The sequence below is a fragment of the Mesoplodon bidens genome (assembly GCF_964165515.1).
Source record: "Mesoplodon bidens genome assembly, chromosome: 2".
Lineage (NCBI taxonomy): Eukaryota > Metazoa > Chordata > Mammalia > Artiodactyla > Ziphiidae > Mesoplodon > Mesoplodon bidens.
Window position 1 is genome coordinate 110,932,227 of NC_138177.1, and position 23,368 is coordinate 110,955,594.

Consider the following 23,368-nt stretch of genomic DNA (forward strand, 5'->3'; position numbering starts at 1 on the left):
GGGTCTCAGAAAGGGAAGAGGGAAAGAAAGAGCCTGAGAAAATACCTGAAGAGATAATAGCTGAAAAATTCCCTAACATGGGAAAGGAAACAGTCACCCAAGTCCAGGAAGCACAGGAAGTCCCATACAGGATACACCCAAGGAGGAAGACACCGAGACATATATTAATCAAATAGTCAAGAATTGAAAACAGAGAAAATATTAAAAGCAACAAGGGAAAAGCAACAAATAACATACAAGGGAGTCCCTATAACACTATCAGCTGATTTTTCAGCAGAAACTCTGCAGGCCAGAAGGGAGTGGCATGATATATTTAAAGTGAAAAAAGGGAAAAACTTACAACTAAGAATACTCTACCCAGCAAGGCTCTCATTCAGATTCAAAAGAGAAATCAAAAGCTTTACAGACAAGCAAAAGCTAAGAGAATTCAGCACCACCAAACCATCTTTACAACAAATGCTAAAGGAACTTCTCTAGGCAGAAAAGCAAAGGCCACAACTAGAAACAAGAAAATTACAAATGGGAAAGCTCACTAACAAAGGCAAACATACAGTAAAGGTAGAAAATCATCCACAAACAAGTATGATATCAAAACGAGCAATCGTGAGAAGAGGAAAGTACAAATGCAGGATACTAGGGATGCATTTGAAAATTAAGAGACCAGCAACTTTAAAAGTCTTGTATATACATGGACTGCTATATCAAAACCGCACAGTAACCAAAACCCAAAAATCTACAATAGATATACACACAAAAAAGAAATAGAAATCCAAACACAACACCAAAGAGCATCACCAAAGAAGAAGAGAAGAGAACAAAAGAGGAAGGGAAGCAAAAGATCTACAAAAACAAATCCAAAACAATTAACAAAATGGCAATAAGAAGATACATATTGGTAATTACCTGTTATATAAATGGATTAAACACTCCAAACAAAAGACACACTGGCTAAATGGATACAAAAACAAAGACCCATATATATGCTGTCTACAAGAGACCCACTTCAGATCGAGGGACACACACAAACTCAAAGTGAGGGGATGAAAAAAAGTATTCTATGCAAATGGAAATCAAAAGAAAGCTGGGGTAGCAATACTCATATCAGACAAAATAGACTCTAAAATAAAGACTGTTATAAGAAACAAAGATGAATACTACATAATGATCAAGGGATAGATTCAAGAAGAAAATGTAATAATTGTAAATATATATGCACCCAACATAGGAACACCTCAATATGTAAGGCAAATGCTAACAGCCATAAAAGGAGAAATCGACAGTAACTCAATAATAGTGGGGGACTTCAACACCTCACTTATATCAATGGTCAAATGATCCAGACAAAAAATCAATAAGGAAACACAGGCCTTAAGTGACACATTAGACGAGATGGACTAAATTAATACTTATATAGCATTCCATGCAAAAGCAGCAGAGCACACACTCTTTTCAAGTGCAGATGAAGCGTTCTCCAGGATAGATCACATGCTTGGTCATAAAGCAAGTTTCAGTAAATTTAAGAAAACTGAAATCTTATCAAGCATCTTTTCCGACCACAACGCTATGAGATTAGAAATCAACTACAAAGAAAAGACCATAAAAAACACAAACACGTGGAGGCTAAACAATATGCTGCTAAGGAACCAATGGAACACTGAAGATATCAAAGCGGAAATCAAGAAGTATCTAGAGACAAATGAAAATGAAAATATAACGATCCAAAACCTATGAGACGCAGCAAAAGCAGTTCTAAGAGGGATATTTATAGCAAAACAATCTTACCTCAGGGAACAAGAAAAATCTCAAGTAAACAACCTAACCTTACACCTAAAGGAACTAGAGACAAAAAGAACAAAAATTCCAGTTAGTAGAAGGAAAGAAATCATAAAGATCAGAGCAGAAATAAATGAAATAGAGATGAAGAAAACAGTAGAAAAGATCAATGAAACTAAAAGCTGGTTCTTTGAAAAGATAAAAAAAAATTCTTGGGCTTCCCTGGTGGCGCAGTGGTTGAGAGTCCACCTGCCGATGCAGGGGACACAGGTTCGTGCCCCAGTCCGGGAAGATCCCACATGCCGTGGAGCGGCTGGGCCCGTGACCCATGGCCACTGAGCCTCAGCGTCCAGAACCTGTGCTCCACAACAGGAGAGGCCACAACAGTGAGAGGCCCGCATACCACCAAAAAAATAAAAAATAAAAAAATAAAAATTCTTAAACCTTTAGCCAGACCCACCAAGGAAAAAAAGGGAGAGGTCTCAAATCAATAAAATTAGAAATGAAAAAAGAGAAGTTACAACAGGCACCACAGAAATACAGAGAATCATAAGAGACTACTATAAGCAACTATATGCCAATAAAATGGACAACCTAGAAGAAAAGGACAAATTCTTAGAAAGGTACAGTCTCCCAAGACTGAAACAGGAAAAAATAGAAAATATGAACAGAACAATCACAAATACTGAAATCGAAACTATGATTTGAAAACTTCCAACAAACAAAAGTCCAGGACCAGATGGCTTCACAGGCGAATTCTATCAAACTTTTAGAGAAGAATTAACATATCCTTCTAAAAATATTCCCAAAAATTGAAGAGGAAGGAACACTCCAAACTCATTCTATGAGGCCACCATCACCCTGATACCAACACCAAAGATACCAAACACACACACAAAATTACAGGCTAATATCACTGAAGAACACAACACAAAAATCCTCAACAAAATACTAGAAAACTGAATCCAACAATACATTAAAACAATCATACACCATGATCAAGCGGGATTTATCCCAGGCATTCAAGGATTTTTCAACACCTGCACATCAAACAGTATGACACACCACATCAACAAACTGAAGAATAAAAACCATATGATCATCTCAATAGATGCAGAAAAAGCTTTTGACAAAATTCAACACCCATTTATGATAAAAACTCTCCAGAAAGTGGGCACAGAGGGAACATACCAACAACATAATAAAGGCCATATATGACAAACCTACAGCTAACATAATGGTGAAAAAATGAAAGCATTTCCTCTCAGACCAGGAGCAAGACAAGAATGCCACTCTCGCCACTTTTATTCAACATGGTTTTGGAAGTCCTAACCATTGGCAATCAAAGAAGAAAAAGAAATAAAGGGAATCCAAATTGGAAAAAAAGTAAAACTGTCACTGTTTGTAGATGACATGATACTACACATAGAAAATCCTAAAGATGCCACCAGAAAACTACTAGAGCTAATCAATGAGTTTGGTAAAGTTGCAAGATACAAAATTAATACACAGAAATCTGTTACATTTCTACAACTAACAACAAAAGATCAGAAAGAGAAATTAAGAAAACAATCCCTTACACCATCACATCAAAAAGAATAAAGGACCTAGGAATAAACCTACCTAAGGAAGCAAAAGACGTGTACTCAGATACTGATGAAAGAAATCAAAGATTACACAGACAGATGGAAAGATATACCATGATCCTGGATTGGAAGAATTCATATTGTCAAAATGACTATACTACCCAAGGCAATCTACAGATTCAATGCAATCCCTATCAAATTACCAATGGCATTTTTTGCAGGTCTAAAAGAAAATATCTTAAAATTTGTATGGAAACACAAAAGACCCCAAATAGCCAAAGCAATCTTGAGAAAGAAAAATGGAGCTGGAGGAATCAGTTTCCCTGACTTCAGACTATACTATAAAGCTACAGTAATCAAGACAGTATGGTACTGGCACAAAAACAGACTTATAGATCAAAGGAACAGAATAGAAAGCCCAGAAATAAACCCATGCACCTATGGTCAATTAATCTACAACAAAGGAGGCAAGACTATACAAGGGAGAAAAGACAGTCTCTTCAATAAGTGGTACTGGGAAAACTGGACACCTACATGTAAAAGAAAGAAATTAGAACATTCTTTAAACACCATACACAAAAATAAACTCAAAATGGATTAAAGACCTAAATGTAAGGCCAGATACTATAAATCTCTTAGAGGAAAACATAGGCAGAACACTCTTTGACATAAATCGCAGCAATATCTTTTTGGATTTACCTCCTAGAGTAATGAAAATAAAAACAAAAATAAACCAATGGGACCTAATTAAACTTAAAAGCTTTTGCACAGCAATGGAAATCATAAACAGAACAAAAAGACAATCCATGGAATGGAAGAAAATATTTACAAATGAAGCAACTGACAAGAGATTAATCTCCAAAATATACAAATAGCTCATGCAGCTCAATATCAAAAAAACCCAATCAAAAAATGGGTGAAAGATCTAAATAGATATTTGCCCAAAGAAGACATACAGATGGCCAAAAAGCACATGAAAAGATGCTCAACATCACTACTTATTAGAGAAATGCAAATCAAAACTACAATGAGGTATCACCTCACACCAGTCAGAATGGCCATCATCAAAAAGTCTACAAGCAATAAAAGCTGGACAGGGTGTGGAGAAAAGAGAACCCTCCTACACTGTTGGTGGAAATGTAAATTGGTACAGCCACTATGGAGAACAGTATGGAGGGTCCTTAAAAAACTAAAAACACAGTTGCCATATGATCCAGCAATCCCACTTCTGGGCATACATCTGGAGAAAATCATGCTTCGAAAAAATATATGCACCCCAATATTCATTGCAGCACTATTTACAATAGCCAAGACATGGAAGCAACCTGAGTGTCCACTGACAGATGAATGCATAAAGAAGATGTGGTACATATATACAATGGAATATTACTCAGACATAAAAAAGAATGAAATAATGCCATTTGCAGCAATGTGGATGGACCTAGAGATTACATCACCTAAGTGATGTAAGTCAGACAGAGAAAGACAAATATCATATAATAGCACTTATATGTAGAATCTTAAAAAAAAGATACAAAATAACTTAATTACACAACAGAAGCAGACTCACAGACACAGAAAACAAACATGTTTACCAAAGGGGAAAGGTGGGGGGAGGGGTAAATTAAGAGTTTGGGATTAACATATACACACTACTATATATGAAATACATACTCAACAAGGACCTACTGTATAGCACAGGGAACTCTACTCAATATTCTGTAATAATGTATATGGGAAAAGATTCTGAAAAAGAGAATTACACATATATTATACGTATAATTGAATCATTTTGCTGTACACCTAAAACTGACACAACATTGTAAATCAACTCTACTCCAATATAAAATAAAAATGTTAAAAAATATATCAAAAACAATATGTGAAACAAGCTTTATCTTGATTCAAACTATTCCAGAAGATAAATCTAAGAAGAAAGTTATAAAACCTATTTTTAAACAACAGCATCAAGAAAAATAAGTATATGCAATCCCTAGTTGACTACTTAGAAGGGTAATATTCACTTAGATGTATGTATCTAAAAATAAAGTTTTACTATACTATGATCACATTTAATCCATGCATACCCTCCTGATAAGCCAAAAGAATTAGTCTCACTTTGTCCATTTCAGTAGAGAAAACTACTTTGAACTCTAGCAACCCATAGCATTCTAAGGACCTCCAAGAATTCCACAATGTTTTTTACCTTCTCCTGGCTCAAAACTTTATGCATAAATGATTATGTAAAAAATCCAGAACCAGAGAGACAGAAAAAAAGAGAGAGAGAGAGAGGGACTCATTGAGAATGAGAAAAGAATAACCATAACTCTAAGGCTCTAAAAAGCCTTGAATTTTAGGTGTAAGTTTCACATATTTCTTGGAAAAAGTCTCCCAATTCTGAATTCATTCAATTAAAACTGAGCAATTCAAAAACAACAACAAAAAACAAACAAACCTATGTACACTGTTGGTGGGAATATGAATTCACGCAGTCATTGTGGAAAACAGTATGGAGGTTTCTCAAAAAACTAAAAGTAGAACTACTATATGACCCAGCAATTCCACTCCTGGGTATGTATCTGAAGAAAACAAAAACACTAATTTGAAAGGACACATGCACCCCAATGTTCACCGCAGCATTATTTACAATTGCCAAGATATGGAAGCAACATAAGGGTCCATCAACAGATGAATAGGTAAAGAGGAGGCGGTATGTCTTTACAATGGAATACTACTCAGCCATAAAAAAGAACAAAATTTTGCCATTTGCAGGAACATGGATGAACTTGGAGGGCATTATGCTAAGTGAAATAAGACAGATAATGCATGATATCACTTATATGTGGAATCTATAAAATACAACAAACTAGTGAATATAACTGTTACTCAATGCAAGTCCATGTGCCCAACACACAGTGAAGCCAAACAATATCAAAATGTTGGAGTCTGGAGCAGAGAAAGGTTTACTGCGGCCATGCAAGGAGATGGGTGGCTCAGGCCTTAAAAACCCCAAACTCCCTGAAAGCTTCTAGCAAAGCCTTTTATAGGAAAGGTGAGGAAGGGGCGTGGTTAGTTGTTGCAAACGTTTTGGTGTCAGATCCTTCGTTTTCGAGGTCAGGTCATAGGTCATGATGTTCCTGTAAACCTCCACCGAAACAAAGGTTATTCTCTGTTCTGACAAGAAAGGGCAAGGACCCAAGGTTCAACTTTTGATCTCCGAGGTCCAAGCCCTGTCTAAGAGGAAGGGGTCCCTTCGCGGGCTGGTTACCATGCCGAGGAGCCTTCGTCCAGTACCCAGTCTGGGTCCTCCCACCAGTGCCCAGACGCAGCTGAGGAGGCAGATCTCAGTTGGTGGCGCCCTCAGGGCCAAGTCCCAGACCCTGACCAGCCATCACCAGTGAGGGAGCAAGGTGCCCAGGACTCAACTGGCCCTCAGGCTCCTCAGGCCGCCCAAACAGGTGCCGGATTTCCCAGACTGCGACCCATGGACACGGCTGCCACCGTTAGGTCGCAGAGGTGGGGATGGGGGAGAGGGTCGCTGCTGCTTCAAGGCCTGGGTCCGACCAGTGGGTGGCTGTGGTGAGGGCTCTGGAGCCCTGCAGGACACAGCCCTCAGCCTGTCCCCGGCTCCCCAGCTCACCCGCCGGCCCAAGGCCAGGGGGACTGGAGGGCCCCGGGGAGAAGGTTGAGATCCGCCTCTCACGGCACTCTCTGCCCCGAGGAACACTGCATGCAGACTATTGGCAGAGTGGGACCTCTAACTGCCAAGCACTAACCGTCATGTGCTAATAGCTGTGCGCTCGCCCCGCCGCTATTACATAACACAAAAGAAGACTCACAGATATAGAGAACAAGCTACTGGTAGCCACTTGGGTCGGGGTGGGGGGCAGGAGGGGCAATATAAGAGTTGGGGAGTGCGAGGTACAAACTATTTGTTGTAAGGCAGGCTCAAGGATGTATCGTACCAACAGAGGGAATACAGCCAATACTGTGTAATAACTAAATGGAAAATAACCTTGTAAAATTGTATTAAATTTTTTTAACTTAAAAAGTAAAAGATAACATAAGAAAAAATAGGCAAAAGATTTGAATAAACATTTCACTAATAAATATTTCACATATGAATGACCAGTAAGCACATGAAAAGATACTCAACATCATTACTAGTCATTAAGAAAATGCAAATTAAATTCACAATGAGATATCACTATATACCCGTAATCAAAAAGACTGACCATACCAACTTTGGGCAAGAAATGTAGAGAAACTGGAACCCTAATACTTTGCCAGTGGGAATGTAAAATGGAATAGATATTTTGGGAAACAGTTTGACTATTTCTTAAAAATTAAACATAAACTTTCTACATGGTCCAGAAATTCCACTCCCAGGTACCTATCTACTCAAGGGAAATGAAAATATATGTATACACAAAGACTTATATGTGAATGTGGAAGCAGAATTATTCATAATACCAAACCTGGAAGCAATCCAAATGTCCATCAGCTAGTAAAGGGATGAACATAATGTGATATATTTATACAATGGAATATTATGCAGAAATAAAAAGGGAACAAACCACCAATACATGCTACAACATGGGTAAGCTTCAAAAACTTTATGCTAAATGAAAGAAGCCAAACTCAAAAGACCACATATTGTATGATTTCATATGACACTTCCAAGAAAGGCAAATCTATAGAGATAGAAAACAGATCAATGGTTGCCTGGGAACAGAGATTGACTGCAAATGGAAACAATGGAATTTGGGGCGAAGATGGAAATGTTCTAAAACTGGACTGTTGTGATGGTTGCACAACTCCATAAATTTAAAGTTACTGAATTGTAAGTTTATAATAGGTGTATCTTTTTAATAGGTGTATTTTTATGTGAATTATACCTCAAGGAAGCTGTTACAAATAACACACAATAAAACAACACTATGTATTTCACAAAGACGTGTTTACGTAAGGAACCATATCAAACGCATGAGAGTGAGGCGGAGGATAATGAGAGAGGAGATGTACAAATGACGAAAACATTAAAGAAAGGATTGTCGCACATGGTGAGAATGTGCTGAGAACTGGGGAATGTGATTATCTCTGCTTTGTCCTCCACAGTCTGAAAGAGAAAACAAGTAAGCTGTCATCAGTGAAGCTTTCAAAATTACTAGTAGAATGAGGAAAATAATACTTATAATTATAAAATGCTTTACTGTTTAAAAGCTCACATACATTTTCTCATTTAATTCTCAAAACAGCTCTGTTAAATAGGTATAACTATCTCCATTTTACAGATGAAGAAACCAAATTAGACGTGGCGTGGTCACACAACTAGTGGCTACTAGTAGCTAGTAGCACGTAGCTTGCAGACTTAAACCCAGTACTTTTCCCACTGTCATCAGAGAACACTGCCCAGATCAAACTGGTCTTCCCTGACAACTCCACAATCATGTTTACACTAAGAGATCCTATCCCCCCTTACTTTGCTTATCCACTCAGACTCTTCCCCAGACATTTGGAAATGGACGATAGTGAGTCTCCATGACTACACGCACTGAGGATATATAAACCCGGGGGTTGTGGAGTGGCTGTATTTTTTAACAAGGTACATGGAAGAGAGACAACTGGCCTTCAAAGAAAGAAAAACGAAGCAGATTCAGTGACAAAAGGCCCTGTGGCCACCAAGGCAAACACACATCCACACTGTGGCAGCCATGGAGAGGTGCCACCCAGATCCCCCTTCAAAGAACTTGATATGCAGCCACAAGAAGTGCAGTCATCAGCCTCCAGCTGTCAGCTCCAGCTGCAGAGAAGCCTACTGCCCAAGATGACGCCCTTCCTGGGGCAGCCTGCATCAGGTGACTGAGTGGGGTCAGATATAAAGCATGGAACAGTTCTGCCTGATGCAGGACACTCGAAAGAAAACGCTTTCTCCAGAGCTACCCGGCAAGTTGGCCAAAGACTTGTCAGACCTGCATCACATCTTAAATTCTCTCTTTGACCAATCCTGCTTCCTCTTCCTTTCTTTCACAGGCATTGAACCCTAATAACTCCTATCAGCATCTGTTTCTCAGTAACCCAACATGCAACCCATCACAACACATGCCCACAAGATAAAATTCAGGCTTCCAGGCTTTCTGGTTCCTGCCTCTTGTGTGGGCCCAGCTGCACTTCCACTTTCCAGCCTTTATTTTAACCAGGCTCAGGTGTGAACAAAGGCTTTGACCAGATCATTAATTTTCTGTTAGAGTACTGCCACTAATAGCCACGTAATTTTGAGCAAATCATTTTATTTCTCTGGGTCTTCACTTTCTTACCTGTCCATTAAGTGATCAGGAAAGGCCCTCCTAATCTTTACCCTATAGTCAACCAGACACTGCCTGCTGAGCCACCAAAATGGTTTTAACCGTCCATAATATACACTCTCTCATGGTATTTCAGTCTTAGCTTAGATGCTTTCCTAGAAAGTATCCCCAGCTTTCTAGCTGTTAAATTGAACTCAACTATGATTTCGGCAAAGGGCCAGCTCCCAAAGTGAGTAGGAGAGCTGCACCATGGATGCCTGGTGCGGGGCTGGGAGACAGAGATGATAGAGGATAGCACGAAGGTTCAATCCTATACTGCAGGAGCTGGGCTTGTCCCTCTACTCCATTGAGGTAGAAAAGGGAGGGAAAGGGGTTTGAGGAACTGGATAGGAATTCAATGATAGCCCCACAAATAACTTCATCCCCCCTGTCCCTGCCATGTCTGTCCCTGCAGGCAATACCCTTGCTCTATACTCCAACAACCCAAAGTTCTCTCCGGCAGGACCACTCAAGTTTCCCTTTTCCCTCAAAACTGCCATTTAACAACATCACCACAACCTCTGATACCTCCATCAAAACTACAGCCCTAAAGTGTTGATTGTTTAACTTAGTTAAGTGACTAGCTGTGATACTCTCAAGAATCCTTACTGGTTTAACGATATTCCCTCTAGTGACTGTGAAAAAAACATACAGATTACAAGAAAAAATGTAGGAAAATGACAAATATCCAAAATACTCCAAAGCGTTTTTGCTTCTGGTGTCTGATTTGTAGTTTCACAACTTTCTCTGTGATCTTAAATGGACATCCGTTATTCTCATGAGAATAAACACTTCCTCTTGTTCTCATCCCCCAAATGTTGTCTTTAGCAAGGCCACATGGATTCTTTCTGTCATTTAGCCCCTATTCCTAGTATAAACGTAATCTGGCCTGCAAATCTGAGACAGGCTGGGACCTGGGACCCTTTGCTGCAGTGCTTGCACCTGGACAAAGAGTAACAGAATACAAAGAAACTATAAGGGACTAAAAATAACCGTGTGCAGGTGGGGCAAATTAAAAACAACAAGATACAAAAAGACCAAAAACCCAACTGCCACTTCTCAGGAGTCTGCAGCAAAAGCAGGGTACTGCACTTGCACCCTGCACACAGCACCACCAAGGAGATAGGCAGACCACCTAAGCCACCCCTCAGGCGGACCCCTGACCCACCCCTATCCTCACCGCATGTAAAGGAACCAGCTCCCCCCTGCCCCACCCCCACCCCAAGAACCAACAAAGGCACCTGTTACTTGTTTTCGCTCCCTTGTGCTGCAGCACTAGTCCCAATAAAGTCTTGCCTGATTTTCTTATCTGGCCTCTTATCAATTTCTATTGATTAAGGAGTCCAAGAACCCTGGTCGGTAACAGGGTTACCAGTCAGGCTCTTTTTGACTCCATGGGTAGCTGGCACCTCTAAGTATATTGACAAAACACTGTCCATATGACTCCTTTGGAAGTCTCTTCCTCGTAACCCATAAAAAAAATTTTACGAAACTTTCCCAACTTACTTCAATGCTCCTTCCAGTGCTACAGTATCAGTGGAGCCCCAACTAAGGTTTCAAAATTTCCTCATTCTGCTCACCCATTCAAAATTCCCATTCCCTGATGAACATGTGAATGAGTGATAACAGTTAAATGCCCTGCAAACCATAAAAGGATTTGAAGGATTGGCACAAAGCAGCCCAAGCTAAAAATCCATTTCTTTGAAGTCTCCTTATGCAGAGAGAAAAATATGAATCTCAGACATTATGTAAAGATTAGGTGAAAATGCCTAATGCCCAGTATGTAATATTAATTTTCAAAAGTAACTAAAACGGATGCCAGGCTAGTTTTTGTTTTCTGTGTTTTGGTTTTAAGATGTTCTAGTCCTGGGGGTTGAATTTTTGGCCCAGTCTAAATATGTGTGTGATATATATATATATATATATGTATATGTATATATAATCCTTGACTGTTGTATCTCTGCATTTATTTGGTTCTTTAACATCTCTCTCTCTATATATATATATATTCTAAAAATATATATATTCTAAAAATATATATATATTCTATATATATATATATATATATATATATATATATATATATATATATATATATATATATATATATATATATATATATATATATTCTCGCTCCTAGAGAGAATCCTGTAAGATGCTATAAATGGGGAACTGGCTGATGCCGGCTGTTACGGACAAAGAAGTGAAAGAATTAAAGTTAATGCCCTCTTTCCTACCTGAAACCTATCAGGATTCCCAGTAATAATAGCGACCATATGTTGACTTTCATCACTGCTAGCTTATTTCCATGCATGATTACACTTAATCATCAAAATAAACCAAAAGATTTGTAATACCATCGTCTCTGGAGTACTGCTGAAGAAACTGAAGCATGGAGAGGCGTAATATCAGGTGTTTCTTCCATTTTCATGCACGTTCAGAACAGAATAAGGCAGTCTTCCAATTACAAAGCTATGAGGGTCCCGCTTCTCCCCCCGGCGCGGAGATACTCCGCTTTCTTTAAGCGGAAGCGTGTGGCCACGTGCATAGGGCGCGGCCTCCCCCAAGGGAAGGGTTTGGCGAAACCCCGCCCCGAAGGCGGGATGACAGTGGGCGCGGCCTCACTCGGATCCCGTAGGATCTGTGCCGTACTGCAGCAGAGCCGTAAAGAGCTCCACGAGTCGTGAAGCGGCAATGCGCGGAAGCATTGCTTTACGACTGCTTGGATAGACGCGCCGGGCCGGCGTTTTCTTCTTGCTACTTCTCTGCTCCACACGTGGGCCGCTGTCGGTGTTGTGGCCAGAAATTCATTCCTATTGGCGTGGACCAGCCATATTGAAGGACTGAGTGGCAACGGAAGTCAAGGATCTTGAGCTGATGGATTTTGCTGCTGAAAATGAGGAGACGTCGGGAGGAGGTCTCCAGAGTGGAGCTGAAGGGGCGCGGCTAAGTCTCGAGTCAGATGGAGAGAGAGGCAGGGGCACAGTAGGGACCGAGGAGGCCGGCAGTGGAGAGGCGGGGAATGGACTGACCGGAATGGGGAAGACAGGGGAAGGGGAAGAAGGAAATGGACCAAGGGCAGAGGAGATGCGAGTGGACCTAGCAGTTGTGAAGCAAGAAGTAATGGACTGGTCAGAAATGAAAGAAGGTATGCGGAATGACCAGTGGGTAAAGCAGGAGGTGGAGGATGGGCCTGAGGTGAAAGAGGAAAAACCAGGCACGTTGGAGGTGAAGCAGGAGACGGATAGTAGTTTGATGGTAAAAGAAGAGAAGGTGGAAGAACCAGAGCTAAAGGAAGAGAAAGTGAAGGTGAAGGAAGAAGTGATGGACTGGCTAGAAGTGAAGGAAGAGAAAAAAGATAGCTTGAAGATTAAAGGGGAGGAGATGTTTCTTGATCAGAACGTAAAAAAGGAGGAAATAATGGATGAAGTGTGTGTAAAAGAAGAGAAGTATTTCCCTAAAGAAGAAGTGATGGATGATACAAAGGTGAAAGAAGAGCCTCAGATAAATCCCCCAGTGGGCTCCAAGCGGAAACTGGCCATGTCAAGGTAGGGCAAGGAGAATTCCATTGGGGGAGTAAAGCTATGGAATTCTCTGTTGTCTAGATTGAAAGAAATTACACTACCAGAAGGGTGTGGAATAATGATAAATAAGCGCTAGTTTGGGCCCCTGGAGCCTGAATGATGGCGGGGTGGAGCGATTGGGAAGGGAGGGTTTTGTCAGATGACAATAAATTCAGTGAAAATATGTGAGGTTGGTACTAGTGGCCAGTGGCCAAGTTAGGAAGTGAAAATTCTTGGGGCCAGAAAACCCTTGGACCAGAATCTGGCTTGACTTAATATGCTCTTGGCTCAGTATTCTTTTGAGAGAGGATAGGTGTGAGGAAAAGTCTAATAAAACCAACAAGGACAAAGTGGAGTAAGTTAAAATTAGACAAAATACACTTGAACTCACCCAACTATCTAGTTTCTCTGTGGGTACTATGAATATTTATTGGTTTTGATTTAATTTCCTTTTAGTGTGATAATGAGGCAGCATAGGAAATAAGAGTGGTCAGTTTCTTGGGATTATCACTGTCTTGAACACAGTGAGTAAAACAGAAGTAGCTGTAGTTTGATTGTCAGTATCCCAAGATCCTGAAAGAACAGTTGAAGACAGATGATGGATAATAGCATTTCTAGATTATTTTGACGCCCATTCTAGGTTGGGTGAGGAGTTGAGAAAGATGCAACTGCTACTCTCTAAATTTGCCTGGGTCTTATATCTTTTTCTGGTGTGTCTGCCTTTGAGATAAATAAACATAGCTCATGGGTTGGACTTCTGGGTATGTGCACACACACAATTGTTAACAGTGTCAAGAGTTACAAGTTAAAATATCGAATGATCTCATTCTCAGATTATAGTAGAAAAGGAAGTCAAAGTGAGATGATTTTTTTAATTTAATACGTGTTTTCTTGAATTACATATCATTAACAACATTGTAAATGTAGTTGTCATTTCCTAGAGGAGAATTTTCTAATGATGTTTGACAGCTATCAAGTATTTCATAAGAGTTACTTGCATCTACTTTATTCACTATGATTACACGTCTGTAAATTGATTGTGATGAGTAATTGACTCAGCATTAAAAGTTTATAAATAAACATGTAAAATTAATATTTGATAATTTATCAAGTTTCATGTGGGCTTTTGTAGATGTGAAACTTGTGGTACAGAAGCAGCAAAGTACAGATGTCCACGTTGTATGCGCTATTCCTGCAGGTATGTATGTCATTTCCTACCCTGTTATCTCTGCCTGTACCCTTTTTACCTCAAAGTGTAAAAGTACCTCCTCTTTTGTCTCTTCAGTTTGCCCTGTGTAAAGAAACACAAAGCAGAACTGACATGTAATGGAGTTCGAGATAAAACTGCATATGTTTCAATGCAACAATTTACTGAAATGAATCTCCTAAGTGGTAAGCCATCTTCTGCATAGCCGATTGATGCTTCCTGGCCATTGGCATATATCATTTGTTTATTTTTCTATTTCGAAATTTGTAGATTATCGATTTTTGGAAGATGTGGCAAGAACAGCCGACCATATTTCTAGAGATGCTTTCTTGAAAAGACCAATAAGCAATAAACATGTAAGTATTTCTTCTACTCCCTTCCAGTTAGAATTTCTTCTAATGAATTAGATTCTTTTTTTTTTCACTCAACAAATATATTAAGTTACTGGGGATACAGCAGTGACCAAAACAAGGTCCTTCTCCTCATGGAGCTTGTATTGTAGCAGGAGAGACAGGAGATGAGTAGAGGAACAAATATAATTTCAGGTAACGTTAAGTACATGTGGAAGATAGGACACAGGAGATTAAAGAAAATGAAAATGGTGTTTGTTTGCTGAGGGAGGAGGGGGTTATAAGGGTACTATTTTCCGTACAGTAGTCAGGAGAGGCTTCTCTGAGAGATGACATTTAAGCAGCAGTCTGAATGATGAGAAAGAGGCAGTCATGTGAAGGTTTGGAGAAAGACTTTCCGGTAGAGACAAAAGCAAAAGTAAAGAATGAGTCAGGGATGAAGTTAGGGTGTTTGAGGAATTAAAAGAGGGGCAAGGTGACAGAAGCGTAGTTGAGTGAGGAGCATGTTGAATGTGAGGTTAAAGAAACTAGTGAGGGCTCCTAATGTATTCAAAGTAAAAATGGAAGCCATGGGTGGATATTGAGCCTGTTTGCTTTTTGAAAGATCACTCTTGCTGCTCTCTGGAAAGTGGACTTGAGTAGGTAAGAGTGGAAGATTGGAAGCTGGGAGACCGGGTATAAGGCTGTTGTTGTGGTTCTAGTCAGAGAGGATGCTGTTAGAATTATTGGGAAGTGATTAGATTTGAATTTTGAAGGAAGAGCTAACAGGACTTGTTGCTTTAATATACTTAATTTTCATACTTTCATCCCTTTTTCATTCCTTATGCACTATGCAAAATTAAAAGCTTACATATTTGAAGTATTTTGCAGCTGCTGTTGTTCTAAAATTTCTTTAATAATATTATTAAATCACATCATGGAATTATGTTCATTTTTCAATACCATTTTGGTATTGGAGTTGCAGAATTTTAGTACCCTTTAAACAGTTTATTTTGTTGGTGTTATTGGTACAGACATGACATTACCCACATCTGAAAAAAAAATTACCATGCACCAAGTCTTCTTTTCCCTCAAGCTTAATTAGACATAATTAAATTCTACTTAAAAGATAAATTACTTTTTAAATTTCTTTTTGTTAAATATGGCATGCATATAAAAAAGCATAAAATAGAAATACACCTTTTTTTTTTTTTTTTTGGCTACGTTGGGTCGTCGTTGCTGCACGTGGACTTTCTCTAGTTGCGGCAAGCAGGGGCTAATCTTCATTGCGGTGCATGGGCTTCTCATTGTGGTGGCATCTCTTGTTGCGGAGCACAGGCTCTAGGCGCATGGGCTTCGGTAGTTGTGGTGCACGGGCTCAGTAGTTGTGGCTCACAGGCTCTAGAGAGCAGGCTCAGTAGTTGTGGCGCACAGGCTCAGTTGCTCCGCGGCATGTGGGATCTTCCCAGACCAGGGCTCGAACCTGTGTCCCCTGCATTGATGGGTGGATTCTTAACCACTGCGCCACCAGGGAGGTCCAGAAATACACCATTTAATGAATAATTATGCAGTAAACATCCATGTAACTACCACCTAGTTCTAAAATTAGAACATTACCAGCTTCTCAAAAGTTCCTGCCACCAGCTTTATGCCCTTTCCTGAACCATTCTTATTTCTGGATTTTCTGTAATAAATGGACTCTGGGTTTTCTAAATTTTAGAAACAGTGCTATGGTGAACATTTCTGTTTAGGAATTGTGGTTTGCTTATACATATGTTTTTCTGGGGTTTATAACTAGAAGCTGAATTGCTTTGTTGTGGCGTATGCATGTCTTCAATTTGACTATATATTACCAAAACATTTTCCAAAGTGGTGATACCAGTTTATACTCACAGTAGTGTTTTAAGTGTACCTATTGTCGCATCCTCTCCAATACTTGACTTGGTCAGAGTTTCTGAGTTTTTGTCAATTTGATGGCTGTGTTATGTTATTATGATTTTTAATTTGTAGTTGTCTGATTCTTAAAGAGATTGAGCACCTTTCAAATATTTTATTGGCCAATTGGATATTCTTCTTTGTGGTATGCCTGTTAAGTCTTTTGTTCATCTTTTCATTGGTCAGTTGTTTTTTCTTACTGGTTTGTAGTAATTCTTTGTATTTTTAGATGCTAGTTGTTAGTTGGTTGTATGTGTTATAAATTCCTTCCTTCATTCTGTGGCTTGTCTTTTTACTCTTTAGTGTTTTATGGTAAACAGATGTTCCTAATTTTCATGTAGTAAAAATTGTTGTATGTTTCCTTTATAGTTAATAGTTTTATGAGTTTATAAAGAAATCCTTCCCTACCTTGTTATGAAGCTGTTCTCCTGTAACTATTTTCTAAAAGTTTTACAGTGTTGCATCTCCCATTTATGTCTGTAAACATGGAATTCATTTTTGTCTAGCATGTCAAGTGGAGGTCCTATGTAATTTTCCACATGGATAATCTACTTTTTCTAGCATCATTTATTGAAAAAATTCATCCTTTCCCTACTGCTCTGCAGGACGATCTTTGTCATAGTCAAGCATCCATATATGCTTGGGTCAGTTTCTGGCCTCTCTGTTCGTTCTGGTGGTCCTCTTATCTATCCACACCAATGCTCAGCACTCTAAACTATTGTAGTCTTTTACTGAAACTCACTGAAAGAATAAGTCCTCCCACTTCATTCGTTTTTTAGAATATAGCCATTTTTCTAGAATATTTTCTAGAGTATCTTCTAAAATATGGCTGTGGCTCTTTGTAATTTTATACAAATATGAAAAATCAGCCTGTTGATTCTACAGTCCTACCTTCCCCACCTGGGAATTTTGATTGGGGTTGCATTTATTTTGTAGAGTTACTTGAGTGATTGGATTTTACAGCATTGAATGTTTAAATCCTTGACTGTTGTATCTCTGCATTTATTTGGTTCTTTAACATCTCTATAATTTTCTCAGTGAAGGTCTTGCATATTTCTTATTAGATTTATTCTTGAGCACTTTATTTTCCCATACTACTTTAAGTAGTGTTTTCTTTTGAATGTTTTATTATCTCTTTGCTGGTATTTAGGAATGAGATATTTTTGTTGTCTGTTTTATAGTAGTAACCATATTAAAATCTGTCCCAATACCTTATCTATAGATTCTTTGAGATTTTCTCTATAAACAGTTCATCACAATTTGTTTCTGTCTTTCTGTCCTTGTTCTTTTATCTTTTTCTTGCCTTATTGGTATAGCTAGGACTTCCAATAATGTCAAATAGTGCTGATGATAGTGGATATTTATGTTGTAAGTTGAAGTCCATCCCTAGGTTTGATGATTTGCTGAAAGGATTCACAGGATGCAACATACAGTTGTACTCGTGGCTAAAATTTATTACAGTGAAAGGATACAGAGCAAAATTAGCAAAAGGAAAAAGTATATGGGGCAAAGTCTGTAGGAATCCAGCCACAAGCTTCCCAAAGTCCTCTTCTATTGGAGTCACATTGTACGCAGTTAATTCCTCCGGCAATGGGTTGTGATAATTAACGTTTGAAGTTATTGTCTACTAGGGAAACTCACTGCCCAAGGTTTTTACTGGGTGCTGATCACAGAAGCACCCTCACCCTAGCACTTGCCAAATTCCATACTCCTAGAAGGGAAGCAGATAAAACCACATTTTTGTACAATTTCAGCACAGTGAACCACTCTTACCATTTTAGGAAAAGTTTTATGTCAGTGTAGGGTCCATTTACCCGTCAGTCAAATTCCCAGACACCAGCCAAGAGCCAACTTTGCCAACAGAACTTTCTAAGGATAACATTCTCGGGCCTGGTATATTAACTCTTCTGTACATCTTTGTTTCATAACTCCTGATCATAGAGGGAAAAGTTTCAAGATTTCACCATGATGTTTGCTTTTAAATTTTTTGTAGATACAGTTTGATATTTAGATTAAAGCAGTTCTGTTCCTAGTTTGCTAACAGATGTTAACATGAATGGTGGTTATATTTTATCAAATGCTTTTTCTGTATTTGATTATTTATTCTTTTAATTAATATATAATATTCTAGTATGAATAATAATCTTTTAATCAATTTTCTCTTGTAAGTTAAACTTGCATGGTATATTATTATCATACCCTGCTTTTTATACTTTGCAGAATTCAGTTGTATTACGTATATGTACACATTATCCATTCATTCATTTTTGCATTTCTGTCCATGAGTGAAATGACTTCTGATTTTCCTTTTTGGTATTCTTAGGTTTCATATCATTGTGATTTTAGTTTCATAAAATTATTTGGGTATGCTCCATTTTGGTCCTGGATACATTAACTAACATTGGGATTATTTCTTCCATGGAAGTTTGGTAAAATGTATTAATGGGCTTCTGAAGTTTATTCTTTACCGTTTATTGGACTATTTAGGTTTTCTCTGTCTTCTTGAGTCATTGTTAGTAGACTACATTTTTCTAAGAATTTTTCCATTTTACCTAAATTTTCAAATGCATTGGCATAAAGTTCTTCATATTTTCCTTTATGTGTCTGTAGAAGTTGTATTATCATTTGTGATCATCCTTATTTGTGCTCTCTTTTTTTCTAGATCAGTTGCTATTGTGAATTCCTTTTCTATTTTGTTAACGTGTCCTCTTGACTTTTGTTATATCCTTTTATATTTTTAGCTTAATTGCATTGTGGTCAGAGAACATATTTTTTCTGAGTTCATTCTTTTAAAATACATTAAGACTTGTGTTTATGGCCCAGCATGTGGTCAGATTTTGTAACGTTCTCTGTTTGCTTGGGAAAGAAAAATTATTCTGCATTTGCTAAATCTAGTATTCTAAATATATTCCTTTTAGGTCAGATTTGTTAATTATGTTGTTCAAGTTATTTATAGTGCTACTGGGTTTTTTTTGGTTTTTGGTTTTTTGTCTGTTTTTTCTATCAGTTACTGAGAGAGGTATGTTAACATTTCCCAATAGATAAAATCAAAACGATTTGTATGTTTCTCCTTGTGGTTCAGTTAGCTTTGCTTCATATGCTTTAAGGCTAAATTATTAGATGCATACTTCAGGAAATTCTTGGTGTATTTAACCTTTGGCATTATGATGTGACCCTTTTTGTCTCAAGCTTTTTGTGTACTTTATCTGGTATTGAACTATTTCAGTCCTTTGGTTGGTATTTGCATGGTGTATTTTGTCCCTTACTTTTACTTTAGGCCTTTTTGGGTTTTTTTTTGTTTTTTTTTTTTTTTTTTTACGGTACGCGGGCCTCTCACTGTTGTGGCCTCTCCCATTGCGGAGCACAGGCTCTGGACGTGCAGGCCCAGCGGCCATGGCTCACGGGCCTAGCCGCTCCGTGGCATGTGGGATCCTCCCGAACCAGGGCACGAACCCGTGTCCCCTGCATCGGCAGGCGGACTCTCAACCACTGCGCCACCAGGGAAGCCCAGGCCTTTTTGTATCTTTATGTTCTGGATGTACCTTTCCAAAGTACCATATAATTGGGGTGCAGTTTTTCTCCATTCTGACAATCTGGAACTTTTAACTGAAACATCAAACTCATTTACTTTTTAATAAAATTACCTATATATTTGACTTTAAATGTGTCACCTTACTTGTGCTATTTGTCCACTTGCTTTGTTTTGTTTTGTTCTTTTCCTTCTTGTCTTTTGGACTAATTGAGTAATTTCTTATCATTTGAATTTTTCTTCTATCAGTTTAGAACTTATACATCCTTTTTCTATCCTTTCATTGGTTAGGCTAGACATTGCATGCATACTTCATTTATCCGTATCTAAAGTTAATCAGTACCTCAAGCCTGTACTTAAACAATGCAATGACCTTAGAACAGGAGTTGGCAAACTTCTTCTGTAGAGTCAGATAGTAAACCTTTTTTTCAAACCTTATGGTTTCTGTCACAACTACTCAACTCTGCCACTGTAGCAAAAAAGCAGCCATGAATAATACATAAACAAGTGCGCAGGGCTGTATTCCAACAAAATTTGTTTATAAAAATAGGCAGCAGGCAAGATTTGGCCCTAGTTTGCCAGCAGTTACCTTAGAACACTTAAATTCCATTTAACACTCTACTGACTTTTCGTATTGTTTTCAGGTATTTAAATTGTCTTTTTTGTTTCAATCTCCATACAGTAATTGTTTTATCTAGTCAGTGTTTGTTTTGGTTTATCTTCATATTTTCCACTTTCTTTGCTCTTTATTTTTTCTGCCATCATCTTAGACTTTCTGTCTGAGAGATCACTTTCTACCTCAAGTAGATCTTTTAGAATGTCCTTTAGAGAGAGTTTGCTGGTTGCCCACTCTTAGATTACTCTATTGGCATTTAAATCACTCTTAAATGATTTTTGTCTATAGAATTCTGGGTTCAGAATTACTCTTCCATTGTCTGTGGCTTCCATTTTTATTGTTGTAAAGTCATCTGTCATTTTTAACTGCCTTTGAAATCTTTTTTCTCTGGATGCATTCTTTTTATTGTTGGTCTTCTGCATTTTTACTATACTGTGAAGATGCACCTTTCTTTTTATTTATCTTACTTGGGAATTATTAGATTTATTGAATCAGTGGAGTGTCTTTCATCAATTCTGGGAAATTATCAGCTCATTTCTCTTAAAATACTACCTGTGCTTTATTCATTCTCTCTTCTTCTAAAACTACCATTAAACGTGGCTTAGGCCTTCTCCCTATATCATACCTACACCTTAACCTCTCCTGATTTTGCCATCTTTTTTATCTCTAATGCAAAATTTTAGTTTGGCTTATTTAAAAATCTGAGTCACTTTTTATAGTTTCTCTTCATTGCACATATTTTCAGGCTTTCTTTTATTCCTTTAAATTTTGCAGAGCAGTTCTGTAATCTGTTTATGATATTTTTAGTGTCTGAATATATAGGGAGCTCTCTCAGCTACATCTTTTTTCCCTTTTGGTTCCAGTACACTGAGCCTTGTTTTCTTATATTGTTTATACTTTTTTATTTTTTGTTGAGTACTGCTTTTTTTTTTCTTTAAATATTACTTGTGGGAATTTTTTGAAGGTTAGAAGAAACAGGCCTTCCTTTATTCTACCAGGTACGTAAGAACATTGCAGATCTGGACTATCTTAAACCAAGTTGAAGGTTTAAGATTGTGTTAACCACACAAGCAAGGCAAATCATTTCATGGGCTAGCATGGGCTCAACCAATGTATATGTCCATTGAGTAACACATGTCAGAGCTAGAATTCTCATATCCCATTTTGTACATCCTACATCAGTGGCTACTTTAACTTAAGCCTTGTACTAGGCAGTGCCATAGTTCCTCCCTGAATGAAGCTACCTGACTAGTAATAGAAGCAGGCATATATATATATATATATAGCTAACTATGGTATGAAACCATCAGTAAAAAAAGAAAGAACTGTATAGGTAATCCCTGTGATTGCTAAAACCTGTATTTTTTTTAAATCCCCATAAAATTCTTCTTTTGGCTTATAGAGTATATGGTTAAAATCACAGGCTCTGGAATTAGACAGACCTGGATTTGAATGTAGGCTCTACATCTCAGAAATAGCTGAAATAGCAGAAATGGGAGTACTAATAGTACCTGCCTCATAGTATTGTGAGGATTAAATGAGACATTGCTGTTTAGTGCAGTCTGTGAAACATAACTACTCAATAACTATTAATTATTGTGTTTTGAACATTGTTTTATGTGCTTTTGGAATTTAAGGCATTTTAATATTAATTTGCCTATTTGTTTCTGGTTGTTAGATGTACTTTATGAAAAATCGTGCTCGAAAGCAAGCTATTAACTTAAAACTTCTGCCCAATGGATTCACCAAAAGGAGAGAAAATTCAACATTTTTTGATAAGAAGTAAGTGTCTGACTTCTTTCTTAGTATATCAGATGTTCTGATTTGATTAGGAACATCTTTTAAGATTTGGTTTACTATAGAACATTGCTACTCAAAGTGTGGTCTATGAAGTGTTTGTTATTGGTACAGGACAAGATGACTGCACAAATTGGAAATAAACATTTAGGAACTTATGCTAATTTTATGTCATGTGACTTTAATAACACTTTGGGTTTGCTCTGTGTGTGTGTGTGTGTGTGTGTGTGTGTGTGTGTGTGTGTGTGTGTGTGTGTTGTGAGAGGTGGAGAGAGAGAAGAGAGTGTGTGTACATGTCTGTCCTTCTCTCTGAGACCTAAGATACCGTGAAAGTATTTCAGAAGCTTCAAGGACAAAGCAATAGGTCAAAGCAGAATTCCTGCATATTTTTAACCAGAGCAGCTTGGCTTTTATAATCCTTTTACTTTGGGATTCCAAATAGGATTTCATTTGAGAGCCAGTGATGGAGAAGAAAGGGAACTTGGAAAACATTTAGTCTGTAGTGAATCTGTGAATACAGATAATACATTAGAGATGAGTTTCCTGCTCTCTGAAAGTGCTGGGTCAAAAAGGCCCCAGTAGTACAGAGAAGAACAGGATCCCAAAGTACTGTAAGTAGCCCACTAAATTATTGGATAATACCTTTCAAAAGTCAACATTCTGGATTTAGAGTCAAAAAACCTGAGTGA

The 23,368-nt window shown here is 38.2% G+C and overlaps 1 protein-coding gene and 1 long non-coding RNA gene across 3 annotated transcripts in view; one reads left to right on the top strand and one right to left on the bottom strand.

Annotated features, from left to right (window-relative positions):
- The window catches only part of LOC308609221, a 114,400-nt gene extending 102,139 nt beyond the window's left edge, over nt 1-12,261 (bottom strand). For both annotated transcript variants that reach the window (XR_014014288.1, XR_014014289.1), the window contains exon 1: nt 12,061-12,261. This is a non-coding gene — a long non-coding RNA (uncharacterized lncRNA). The remainder of the gene's footprint in view (nt 1-12,060) is intronic.
- A 270-nt stretch (nt 12,262-12,531) lies between these two features.
- ZNHIT6 (zinc finger HIT-type containing 6) overlaps nt 12,532-23,368 on the top strand; it is a 55,824-nt gene continuing 44,987 nt past the window's right edge. Inside the window, exons 1-5 of the mRNA XM_081222821.1 lie at nt 12,532-13,251; nt 14,399-14,464; nt 14,552-14,658; nt 14,744-14,829; nt 22,561-22,664. Coding sequence (XP_081078947.1) covers nt 12,581-13,251; nt 14,399-14,464; nt 14,552-14,658; nt 14,744-14,829; nt 22,561-22,664 — 1,034 coding nt within the window. The 5' untranslated portion in view covers nt 12,532-12,580. The remainder of the gene's footprint in view (nt 13,252-14,398; nt 14,465-14,551; nt 14,659-14,743; nt 14,830-22,560; nt 22,665-23,368) is intronic.